Here is a 12,091-nt window from a genome sequence, read left to right as displayed (position 1 = left end):
TGGGCCTCACCTTGAGTAAATCTGGGGCCATTTCACTATATAGGACACTTGCAAGATGCCCAAACCCCCCCTCAACACACACACACACACACACACGTTTCCTTTTCTATACATGGAATAGGTAGCACGGTATGTTTTATAGGCATACTTTTCCGTGAATCATATAGGAGAAAGAGACTTCACAGCGACTAAAATAAGATAAAATACCTTGGTAAGATTCCTCTCCCACCTCACTGCAATGAAAAACTGCATTCCTGATAAGAAGATATGAGTTCTCCATGGTCCTACATTTTGTTTGCTGACTTATTGAATGAACTTGAGGTGCATGTTGAATTCTGTACTGTTGCCCATCCACTCCCATTGAATAAATGCAATGCGCCCATATATTAGGATTCATATTTGTATATCTATATAGAGTTACAGACAGACAGAGGGTTTTTATTCTGTGGTTTTTGAGTCTCTTGTGGCTATCCCTCCTTTTCCCTTCCCCCTCTCTGTTTTTCTCTCCTCTCTGTCTTTCTCTTTCGTCCTCTGTCTCTGTTTCTCTCACTCGCTCCCCCTCCCTCCCTCCCTCCCTCTTTCTCTTGATCTCTCTCTCCTCCTCTCTCTCCTGCTCTCTCATGCCCCCCTCTTTTTCTCGCTCTCTTATGCTCTCTCTCTCTCCCTTCTCTTTCTCTCTTTCCTTCCATAGCTCTCTGTCTCACTCCCTCGCCCCCCTCTCTGTTCCTTTTATATCCTCCTTGCTGAATGCTCTTCTCCTCTCCTCCCTCAACTCTGTCTTTTCTCCTTTATATTCAGCCTTTTTTTTCAAGCTCTCCCCACACTCCTTTCTCCAATGTTGTCTCCAAGCAGAGCTATTTCATTGCTAATATTCTGTCTTTCCATTTAGTACCCCCGCTACAAAATGGGGAGAGTAATCTTTTATTTAGGGTTTTCTTTCTTTTTCTCTCTTTTTTTTTTTTTTTGTTGCTCTGGCCATCTCTGCATCCTGTCTTGCAGTTTGCATAAGAACATTTTTTTTGGGGGGGGGGGTTTAAAGACTCGATTTGTTTAAATTGTATAGTAGAAACGAGCCAAAGTGAGAAATGGATCATAAATGCAGAATATCCTGCAGATATCTTGTTTATTTGCGGTAAGATGCATTCCCCTATACTCTGCCTTGTCTGATCACATATACCACATTTAAAGTTGCTCTCCTTTGCAGCAGTGAGGGAGGCAATACTGATAAAGACTCCTTTTTTTTCCTCCTTTTTTTCAGTTTTTCTTCTCTTGTCTGCGTGTCCACTCCATTCTTACTAACCTTAATGGAAGAAGCTGGAGGCGTGCAACTAGGGTGTGGCTGCTTTTATACACTTTTGATATAGGTCTTCTCCATCTGCATTGCTTAGATTCAAGCTGTGTGATAGTCAGCTCTCTGCTCTTTCTTGTTCTCTTTTTTTTTGTGAAAGCTTAATTACAGCAGCTAATCATGCTTGAGACTTACTATTATAACAGCATGCCATACAGAGGTGAGACTGATCCAGCGCTGGAAATAACAGAAGGTGTGTGGGCTTGCTGCCTTACACACGGGGGTCTGAGAGGAATGGCCAGCTAAAAAACATCAGTCCAATAACTCAAAGTTCAAAACACAGAGCAAACTGATTTCTCTCCTCTCTTTCTCCTGCTTTCTGATCATAAGAAAATCCTCACCTGAACACTGGAGCTGTAACATCCCTACACACAAACCTACACAGCTCCCCGTTTGCCTGACAGTGAGAGGATGTTGAATTATAGCCATCACCCAGCACAGCGTCTCTCCCTCACACACACACACACAGTCAGAGCAAACTCTGGCTGTATGCAGCCTGTCACTGGGCTGGATGAAGAAACAACACTGACAATGTAAGGAGTGGGATATGCTTATATAGAGAGACTCACCTATGGCTGATACACAAATGCCTTCAGTGTGCTGCCATTTGGATTCGCCAGACTGTGTTCTCATATTTGTTTTAACCCCCCCCACCCCCTCACAAAAAAACAAAAAAAAAAGAAAGAAGGAAAACAGGGAGTTGTCATCAATGAGTCCTCTGCAGTTGTATGATTCATTGAGATTTTCTCAGGGGTAAAACAGACAGCTGATATCTGAATCTGTTGCTCCCCACCACCAACACCAACACGTCTTCCTCCTTTCCTCCAGTACAGAGCTTTCTGTCGCTCTGACTTGTTCTCTTTCTCTTGTTGGGAAAGAAAAAAAAAAGTTCTAACTTTGACCCATATCACAGAGAGGATGTGACACTGCGCCGCATGCTCGTCGTCCTATAGATAAACAGCGCCGAGCCAGGCCAGGTCTGGAAATGGACTAGCAGCTGCTGGTAGAAATACAGTAATCATACAGACACCCGTGTCAGAAGTGTGTTGTTTTAGGGCTGTGGAGGACTGTAAGCATGCTGGTGTCAGTGGTGTGTGTTTCTGTGTGTGTCGGTGTGTGCGCGTTTGTCCCTGATCTCAGACATCAGACAAATGCGCGCATGCAACCACGCACAAACACACATTTGAAATCCCAGTTGAGGGTTAGTACACTTGAGAGCAGGGCAATGGCTTACTTCCCTTTCTCTCTCCCTCTCTTTCTTTCTCTCTGCCTCACAAACCTGTAGAAATCTAAGAAGTGAATGAAATTTTATGCTTATTATCACCACAGCCTTTTCCACTATTAGTTTTCCGTGGACTTACGCATGCAATCGTACCCTAAGTAAATGGACAAGCGAGCGAGGTTTTTTGTTTTTTTTTTGCTGTTATGAAGATTTGGGCCTGGAAAGGAGCCAGTGTGTTTCTTCCACAAACTTTTGTTGTCTGTGTCTTTTTCATTTTCCCCATAGGCTAGTTCTGTGTTGTTTTATGTACGTGTCCCTTGTTGTTTCTTCCATGTGGTTTCTTTGTCTTTCAGCCTCTTATCTCTTTGTTTCTTCCCTTGCTCTCCTTCTATTTTCTCTCCCATTCTCTCCCTCGACTTCCTGCTATCTCTCCCCCCCTCACTCACACCCTCACTCAATCTCTTTCTCTCTCTCTCTTCCCCCCCCTTCCCCTCGCACTCACTCTCATTCCCTATCTTCCCCCCCACACACCCCCCACGCCTCCTCCACTCCCCTTTCTCTCTATCTTTCTCATTCTCGCAGCACTCCCAGCTGCTGATGATTGATCAAGGTTTTCAAGGTTTGCCCTTTCCTGTTATTTAGTAGGAAATGTTTATGCACGGTCCTCAGTCTTACAGTCACAACTGGCATGTGTCCACGCAGTGTTTGTCGCACTTGCCCGCACCTACACACATGCATGCACATCTCAGATGCACTTTTTTTATTTATTTTTTTTATTTGTCACACACACACGAACACACACACACGCACTCACACACACACACGTGTTTACTAGTAACAAAAAAAAAAAAAAAAAAAAAAGGTAAGGTAAGCACTGGAATAACAGAATACCTGTCTAATTATCAGGTTATTAGTCTTTAGTGAAGACTACTTAAGCACACAACCTGTACTCAGCCCGCAGGTACTCTGCCGCACTGTTTCTCAACACAGCCTGAAAGAAATCTGGAAGTTCAATAGTTAATGTCTTCCCTTGCTGTTTTTCCTTTTCCTCACTCTCTCCGTCTCTCTATCTCCTTTCCTCTCTCCATTCCCTTTGCTCTCACCCTCCCCTCCCCACCCCACCACCCACACCCTCCTCCACCTCCTCCTCTCCTCCTTCATTCTGTTCTGCACCCCCCCCCCCCCCCCACCCAAACACCCCCACCCCCTTCTCTTTTCTCTTGCTGATGGACTCTTCTTTTTTATTTTCACACTCCACCATCCCCCCTTTTTTTTCTTCTCTCTTTTTCTCTCTCCTTTCCTCCAGCACACCCCCCCCCCCCGCACTCTTTTCTTTCACTGCGTTTTCTTTCAACCCTCCCTCTATCTCTCTTCCCATCCCCACCCCCTCTCCACCACTCCCCCTCCCCTCTTTCTTTTTCTCTCTTTTATTCTTTCTCTTTCTTTTGCCACATCCTTTCTTATGCCCCTGCCTCCAACCCCCCACCACCCCCAGTTCTCCTTTCCCTTCTTCCTCCTTTTTTTTTGCTGCATTCTCTCCTTCCCTCCCCCACCCCAGCTCTCTTTCCTCTCTCCCTTTTTCTTTCTGTCTCTTTCACCCCCCCAACACCACCACCACCACCACCACTCCCTCCCTGTTCTTCCTCTCCCAGCTTCACTCCCCCTCCCTCTGCTTCTTTCTTCCTTATTCTTTCTCCCCCACGTCTGTCTCCCTCCCTCTTTCTCTCCTTAATGTTTTTTCTCTCCTTTTCTTTCTCTTTTCTTTTGTCACTCTTTTTTTTGTTTCTGAATTTCTCAGACAGTATACTTCAGGCTGTCTCAATAGTTAATTAGTTTGAATCTAGAAACAACGGCAGCAAACTACACATTCTCTGGAAAGTTACAAATTTGAACATTTCTCAGACATTATCTGTCTGACTGTTTTGCCACTGACAGACACACCTCCACCCATAGTGTCTCTGAGTGGTTTGTGTGTTGCTGTGAAAGTGTGCACATGCCTCTATCTGTGCACGTTTACACACGCATACACACGCGCGCATCTATAAACATGTCTCTGTGTGTGTTTTTCCACGTATATCTGTGTGCATGCACAGAGAGGAACTGCTGATTAGATTTTATAATTGTTTGTGCGCTTGAGCACATACTCATAAAAAAAAAAAAAAAGAAAGAAGGAAATGCAAAGTATGAAGTGTGATCAAGAAACGATAGAGCCCGTGTCTCTGGGTGCCTTAAACAGAAATGTGTGTTGAAGGGTCATGCTGAATTGTACGTAGTGAGAAAGGGAGATAAGATGTGTGTGTGTGTGTGTGTGTGTTTGTAAGAGAAAAGAGGAGAGAAAGAGAAGTGAGATGGGAAGGAGAGGGTGGGAGGAAGAGAAAGAAATGGGGTGATGCTGTGTGTGTGTGTTATGTGCATGTGTGTGTGTGTGGGGTGGAGGGCTGTTGGAAGTGAGGGGGGGGCAGGCACAGTCAGTTCTGATAACAGCAACAGTAGGAGGAGGATGAGCCGTGGGACCGCCCCACTCTCCCACAGATATAAATAGGAGGTGGATTTTTTTACTCCACTCATTTCTCCTGAAGGATGAGATCCCTGAAACACCTTAAACATCACTCAAGGAACAATGTGGTGAGTTTGTAACCGAAAGATAGGGGAAGATTTTAGAGGGGAGAGGGGTGGCGGGGGGAGGAGGAGGTGGCGATTACTTGTTTTGCAGTTTGTTAGTGAGCTGTTTGCACTCTTGTCCGTCTTTGTGTGTTTTGAGGGGAAGCAAGATTACTTTTCCCCCTCCACATTCACATGAGTGCTGCAGTAGGAACATACTTCTTTTTTAAAAAAAAATCATAATAATAGTTGTGTTTCTATCTCTGTGCTGCAAGCTTCTCCTTCTGCTCTGACTGTTTGTCCTTAGGTGTCTTTCAGTTGCAACTTTAAATGTGAAAGTACGGACTCTTGCAATTATTACCCTACCTTCTCTGTCTACTTGTCATTTGTCTTTTTCTCTTTCATTTTGTCAGCCTTTCATTTTGCTGTGCTTTTTCTTCTCTCTACAGCTCCCCCCCCCCCCCCTCTCCTCCTCCTCCTCCTTCCCCTCTTTCTCTCTCACTCACTCACTCTGTCTTTCTGTCTTTCTCCGGCTCCCCCCTCGCACACACCCCCTCCCTATCCTTTTCCTTTCTCTCTTCCCTCCTCTCACATGCTCACTCAATCTCTCGTTACCCTCCCCTCCCTCCCCTCCCCTCTTTCTTTATCTTTCAGCCCCTCCATCTCATTTCTCTCTCTGTCTCCCTCCCTCCACTCCTCCCCCGCCCACAGCTCTTTCTCCTTCTCTTCATACCTCCCTCCCTCTTTTCTCTCTCTCTCTCTCACACACACACACGCTTTCAAATACACACCCAGTCTCTTTCCTTTTCTTTCTCACAAACACACAGTCTGTCTCTGTCTGACTACTTTAAAAGCAGTAATTATAAATGACGTGGTTATCAGGGCATCCAGGTCTACTCCCCTCTCCCAACACACACACACTCACACATACACCTTTATTCCTGCTCTCTATCTCCTCTTCCTTTCTCCATCCACTCTTTTCTTTTCTCTCAGTATTGTGTCAGGAAAGGAAGCAGCTCTTATTTATATGGCAGTGTGAAGGCTAGAGTGCTGTCTGCAAAGAAACCAGGGGTCAGCTTCTCACTATACATTTTCCTACTCGTCGGAGCCATGCTGAGAAATAACCTGAAACTAGTGGCACGCAATACCCGCTTCTCTTTTACCACAGAGGGCCAATTCTGGTCATACCACAATTTCTTCCCCATAGTTTCACTGTTCTGCTTTTACAGGCGGCAGGATAAACATGCGCGTGTGGGTCTGAAACACATCCGAACCATACAATTAAGTTAGCGAGTCTTATGCATTGGTCTGGAATACAGAATGAGCTCTAAGCTCAATCGAATGTCTGTTATGGATATGAGACTGGCTGCCGGCATATATCATCTTGTTAAAGAAGCCCAGTGTGGCAGGCATAATAAAGTTGGCTACGGTGGGATCTCTTAGTATAGAGTTGAGATACTTTTCACCTTTATGAATGGCAGAGATAGCTCCAGTGATGAGCTAACTTTGGTCAGCAAGGCTGTCCCAGGACCCCACAGGAAGTGCTGAGGACAGTCCACGGAAGTCAACATCCTGGCTGGACCTGCATCCCTTGTTGTGTTCTTTGTTATTCTAAAGCCTGTCAAGGAAGGAAGCCGGGTGCTAACACAGATCTGTCTTATCTCCTCAATCTAATGTTCTCTGGATTCAGAGCAAAGACACAAGGCGTAGTCCGAACGCAGCTTTCACGGAGTAGCACTGAATCCTTCTCTTAATACTCTCCCCTAATTCCCAGCTAAGGAAGACTCTATAGCTGCTGGGGTCAGTCTGACATGCTGAACCTTAAAGGCTAAATTGTATGGTTGCGTTGAAAAATAGGCGCCTTTGACCTGATAGATTGCAAATGAGGAAGCGAGAATATGCGAGGAGAAATTGTGCAACAGGTTTTGTAACAACGGAATAATAGAAAGCACACAGAGACACAGATGCAGTTTTGCCTCTAGTTCATTTTGACTTATGGTGTATGTCTGTGTGTGTGTGTGTGTTTTCTTCCAGGAGGAGGAGAGTGGCCGCTTGGTGCGGACATACCCAAAGATGACTGAGGGCCAAGTGGATGTGGGCACACAGACGGAGCCTGTGGTCGTGCTATCTCTGGCTCAGGCTGCCGTTCTTGGCCTCATCTCCCAGAATGAAATATTTGGGGCGACTATTGCTCCTAATGGCTTTTACACAGGGGAGCCCAGAGAATGCCCCCCTCCACCACCAGAGTCAGTGGAGTATGAGTATGCTGACCAGCTGATAGGGGCCAATGGGGACTACCTGGCTGAGCCTGCTGGGGAGCCAGAGCCGCAGCCCCACTGCAGTGAGAGAAGACGGCCCGGGCCCCGTGGGAGAACCAAGAGGCCCAGGATTGATGGGGAATTAGAGGGTCATCCGCACAATGTACCCAGTCCACAGCCTCAGGTTAAAGGTGAAAGACTTGACTCTGATACCCCTCCTTCGTGTATTCACATGAACAGCAGGGGTAGTCCTGGCAAGTCAGATGATCCAGTCATCCAGCAAGGTACTCTGAAAGAGGAGCAAGCCTGTGGAAACTGTCCTTCATGTGTGAGAGACACATCCAGGCCACAAACAGATGGACAGCCAGAGGCTGAACAAGATGAAAGCTCTGGTAGGGAAAGAGTGAGGAAAGAAGAAGAGTTAGTAGTAGAGGAAGAAGAAGAAGAAGAGGAGGCACTGAACCTTAAGACCACCGGAGAAACAAGCAGTCCTGTGGAGAATCGTTATTATGATTCCAGTGAGGTGGCCTATGAGTCTGCAGATATGGCAATGCCAACAGAGTATGAGGAGAACAACCAAGCCATGCTGTGGTCAGACCCAGAGGGTCTCGCAAGACGAATGCAGATTGACCGACTGGACATCAACGTGCAGATCGATGAGTCTTACTGCGTAGACGTAGGCGAGGGCTTGAAGCGCTGGAAGTGCCGCATGTGCGAGAAGTCATACACATCCAAATACAACCTGGTAACACATATCTTGGGCCACAATGGAATTAAGCCTCATGAATGTATACACTGCGGAAAGCTTTTCAAGCAGCCAAGTCACCTCCAGACTCACCTGCTCACGCACCAGGGAACTCGACCGCACAAGTGTACCGTCTGTGAGAAGGCCTTCACGCAGACGAGCCACCTGAAGAGGCACATGCTGCAACATTCAGACGTGAAACCCTACAGCTGTCGCTTCTGTGGCCGTGGCTTTGCCTACCCCAGTGAACTGAGGACCCACGAGAACAAACACGAGAACGGCCAGTGCCATGTCTGCACTCAGTGCGGCCTCGAGTTTCCAACCTATGCGCACCTGAAGCGTCACCTGACCAGCCATCAGGGACCCACGACGTACCAGTGCACAGAGTGCAACAAGTCCTTCGCCTACCGCAGCCAGCTGCAGAACCACTTGATGAAGCACCAGAACGTGCGGCCTTACGTTTGCCCCGAGTGCGGCATGGAGTTCGTCCAGATCCACCACCTCCGACAGCACGCTCTCACTCACAAGGTACTGGCAGCGCACGCCCTCCCACTTAAGGTACTGAAACCCAATGATGTGCATTCGTCTACCAGTTGATGAGTTCAAAATAACACTCAGGAGTATGCTAGCTTCATGCAGCAACACATCACTATTTAAAAGCAGAAAAATGTGATTATCAACATGAGCACAAAAGAGATTTATGAGTTAAAAGGGAAGTGTTTTGGACTCTTTCAATAAGAGTCTGCAGTATGAATTCTCATGGAAAAATGGGGTATATGGCATCACATCCTTTTCTCCAAAACCAGTTGCTTTGTAAACATAGCCTTCAAAGACCTTGAGTTTTTGTATGCGTCTCAACCCCCCACTTGCATGTGTTTTGTGTCGTGTGTCATTCGCAAAGCTACTTCCCTTTGTGTCAGATGAATCACTCTAGTCTTTCTCTCCATTTCATTGTATAGTCTACTTTAGACTAAATAAAAAAAAACCCTTCTATTCATAAAACACGCTTTGTTGAATATTAAAATAAAAGTCAAAAACATGGTAAAAAACTTTTAGTTTATTCTTCCCATTGCCAGGGTTTTTCATCTTTGTCACTCAACAAGTGGGGGTGGGGAGAAATATAATCTACACGAGTAGGATCAAAAAGCCAGAATACAAATGCTCAATTGCAGCAAACAGGCACACATGTGAGCGCCTTGTGATTTTTTTTCTCTCTGTGACTCATTATTTATTTTCCACCCGACCATATATTTAAGCCAAATTAATTAAAAGGACGCAAACACTTTTTTTGTGTCCCCAGGGCATGAAAGAATTCAAGTGTGATGTCTGTGCCAGAGAATTCACCCTGTCTGCCAACCTGAAGAGACACATGTTGATCCACGCCAGCGTGAGGCCCTTCCAGTGCCATGTCTGCTTCAAGACCTTTGTCCAGAAGCAGACCCTGAAAACGCATATGATTGTCCACCTGCCGGTGAAGCCTTTCAAATGCAAGGTGGGGGAAGCAAGTGGCGCCTTTCGCGAAATCACCTGGGTCTCGCTGGGATGAAGCAGGGAGCGATACTCACTGTTGTACTCGTGTCTTTCAGGTATGCGGGAAGTCGTTTAACAGAATGTACAACCTCCTTGGCCACATGCATCTCCACGCTGGCAGCAAGCCCTTCAAGTGCCCTTACTGCACCAGCAAGTTCAACCTGAAGGGCAACCTGAGTCGACACATGAAAGTCAAACACGGCATCATGGACGCCACGATAGATGGACACGGTGAGTGGCTTGGTGACCTTAATTAAACTCTGAATTAAAACAGACGCTATTTGAATTTGTTGATGGGGTGATGTGTGGCAAATTTCCCAGTGGGACTGTTTGGGGTGAGCTTCATGTCGCATTACTGTCACTCAGTCTGTCCCTAATGCACTTTGACTCAGCATGTACTATAATCTAGTATTCGAGCATTTTGATGTTTCTGTCACTCTCTCCTCGTGTGCTCAGTAAATATAGCAGTGCCTGGATTAGACATGCCTGTCTCTATCAGTGGAGACTGATACCGAGGAGGGGCAATCTACAGGCTGTCCTAAATGTGGCCATATGTCTTTAGGAAGAGCTCCGCGTGTGTGTGTATGTGGTGAAACTAGAATTATATTTGTATCCTCCTTTGTCCCTTCTTCAGAGCCCCCCCAAGAGACAGAAGGCCAGGAGGACTACGAAGAGGAGAGCTTTGAATTCAGTGAGCGAGAAAACCGGGCCAACAACACCAACACGCCTGACATCTCTAAACTCTCTCAAATGGAGTATTACAGCACCTTCGGAAAGGGCGCCGGACGCTTCAACACTGCGTGAATTATTAAAAATGACCCAAAATTGAATATAGGTGTGACCTAACGAAAATAGGATTGCTTTTTGTTTTGTTTTATTTTGTTTTTTTGCTGTTAAAGGCAAAGTGCTTGGGCTCCTCTTCAAGGACATGAAGAAGCCTAGCAAAACTGCACATCAGTATGCACTGGAATCTAAAAAAATATATACTTTTTTAATCTAATTACATATTTTTCATCTCTAAAACATTTAAAAATAATTACAGATAAATATATTTGAAGGAAATGGACAGCCTAAAATAGGAGCAAAGGATTTAAAAAATATATATATATCTACACACATTTGTATATGTTGTGAGTTTTTTAACAACAGTTAAACATCATCTGAGCCCAATTTGAAAAGCACAAGCTTAGCTACAAGCATAGGTGCATATGTTGACGTCTCACTGCACGTCCTCATTCAGACAATCCCGGTCCCCCTCTCTGTGGTCAGCTCATGGGTTAAAGAAGGAAACAGGTGTTGCTGTTCATTTCACTTGCCAAAGCTAATAAAGTTGCAGAACTTGATGATTTACTTTGATTTAAACTGTGACAAACTGCAAAACGACTGAAAATGCCACTGGATTTGCAATCTGTGTTTTGTTGTATATTACTGTACAGAATGTATCAGCCCTCTAGTACGCTGGCTGGTACTGCAATCAGTGCGTTGCACTGAGGACCACTGTGTCTACTTTTTACATTACTGCATTAACAAGCGTCACCCTGTATTGATCTCTAGTCTATGAATGTAACTGTTTATGTGGAATGTTTTAAGATGCTAATAAAAACGTGAAGAAAAACACTTTTTAAAAAAATGGTTGGATCCCTTTTACCAAAGAATTAGATCAAAATCTCAGAGCTACTGGCGCCATTGGATTCCTTTCCTTGCTGCTGTGTTGAGCTGGGACATTGAATTTCTAGGGGTCCAATCACAGACCTCCAGAAATTACATTCAGGTTTCCCTCCCACCCATCTGTAGATCTTTTCAAAAGATTACCACAGAGAACAGACTGTGGTGCAGCATCTCTTTCAGCAAAACCTCACCGTTTTCCCTGATCCAAGCCTTCACAGGACTGCAGCATTTTTCAAAAGCAAGCCCCGCATTTGTATTGCAGTTGTGTGTTTTTTTGTTTTTTTAAATGGATGAATCTCAACAAGAATTGTCCTCCCAAAAAACTCGGACAGAAATATTAAGTGCCCTAGTGTGTCTACAAGAGCATGCCATCCATCATGCTGTACACTGGTCTCGAGTGATGAACGACAACCTCCCAACATGTGACAGGGCCACGGACCTTGTGCAAAATGATTTGGAAATGCTCAATATATTCAGTTTCTCCAGTGTTTAGCTTTTCAAACTTGTAACCTGGGAATAAGGTATCCATTTGCAATGTTGATATAGTGCATTTAAAAGAAGAAGAAAGCCCATTTTTGAGTTTTTCAGCTGCTGTGTTCACTCCATCACTTTTTTTTGTGATGACACAAGAAAGACGCTCATCTTAAATGGCTTTCTGTATTAGACATTAGTGTGGAGATAATGTTGATAGAGTTGTATGTACAATGTTGTGTACCAGG

The 12,091-nt window shown here is 45.2% G+C and overlaps 1 protein-coding gene across 3 annotated transcripts; it reads left to right on the top strand.

The window, feature by feature from the left end:
* The first annotated feature begins 5,147 nt into the window (after positions 1 to 5,147).
* znf710a (zinc finger protein 710a) lies at positions 5,148 to 12,088 on the top strand. 3 transcript variants are annotated; one of them, XM_063481129.1, is made up of 5 exons: positions 5,148 to 5,195; positions 7,206 to 8,702; positions 9,475 to 9,666; positions 9,761 to 9,935; positions 10,339 to 12,088. In XM_063481129.1, exons 1-5 carry the CDS (start codon positions 5,151 to 5,153, stop codon positions 10,506 to 10,508), a joined length of 2,079 nt encoding a protein of 692 aa, XP_063337199.1. In that variant the 5' UTR covers positions 5,148 to 5,150; the 3' UTR covers positions 10,509 to 12,088. The 3 variants fall into 3 exon arrangements, with proteins under 3 accessions (XP_063337199.1, XP_063337197.1, XP_063337198.1); XM_063481127.1 differs by having other exon boundaries at positions 7,206 to 8,732; XM_063481128.1 differs by lacking the exon at positions 5,148 to 5,195 and adding an exon at positions 7,001 to 7,093 and having other exon boundaries at positions 7,206 to 8,732.
* The last annotated feature ends 3 nt before the right edge of the window (positions 12,089 to 12,091 follow it).

The sequence above is a fragment of the Pelmatolapia mariae genome, linkage group LG7, assembly GCF_036321145.2.
Source record: "Pelmatolapia mariae isolate MD_Pm_ZW linkage group LG7, Pm_UMD_F_2, whole genome shotgun sequence".
Classification (NCBI taxonomy): domain Eukaryota; kingdom Metazoa; phylum Chordata; class Actinopteri; order Cichliformes; family Cichlidae; genus Pelmatolapia; species Pelmatolapia mariae.
This window is presented reverse-complemented; position numbering and strand designations above follow the sequence as displayed.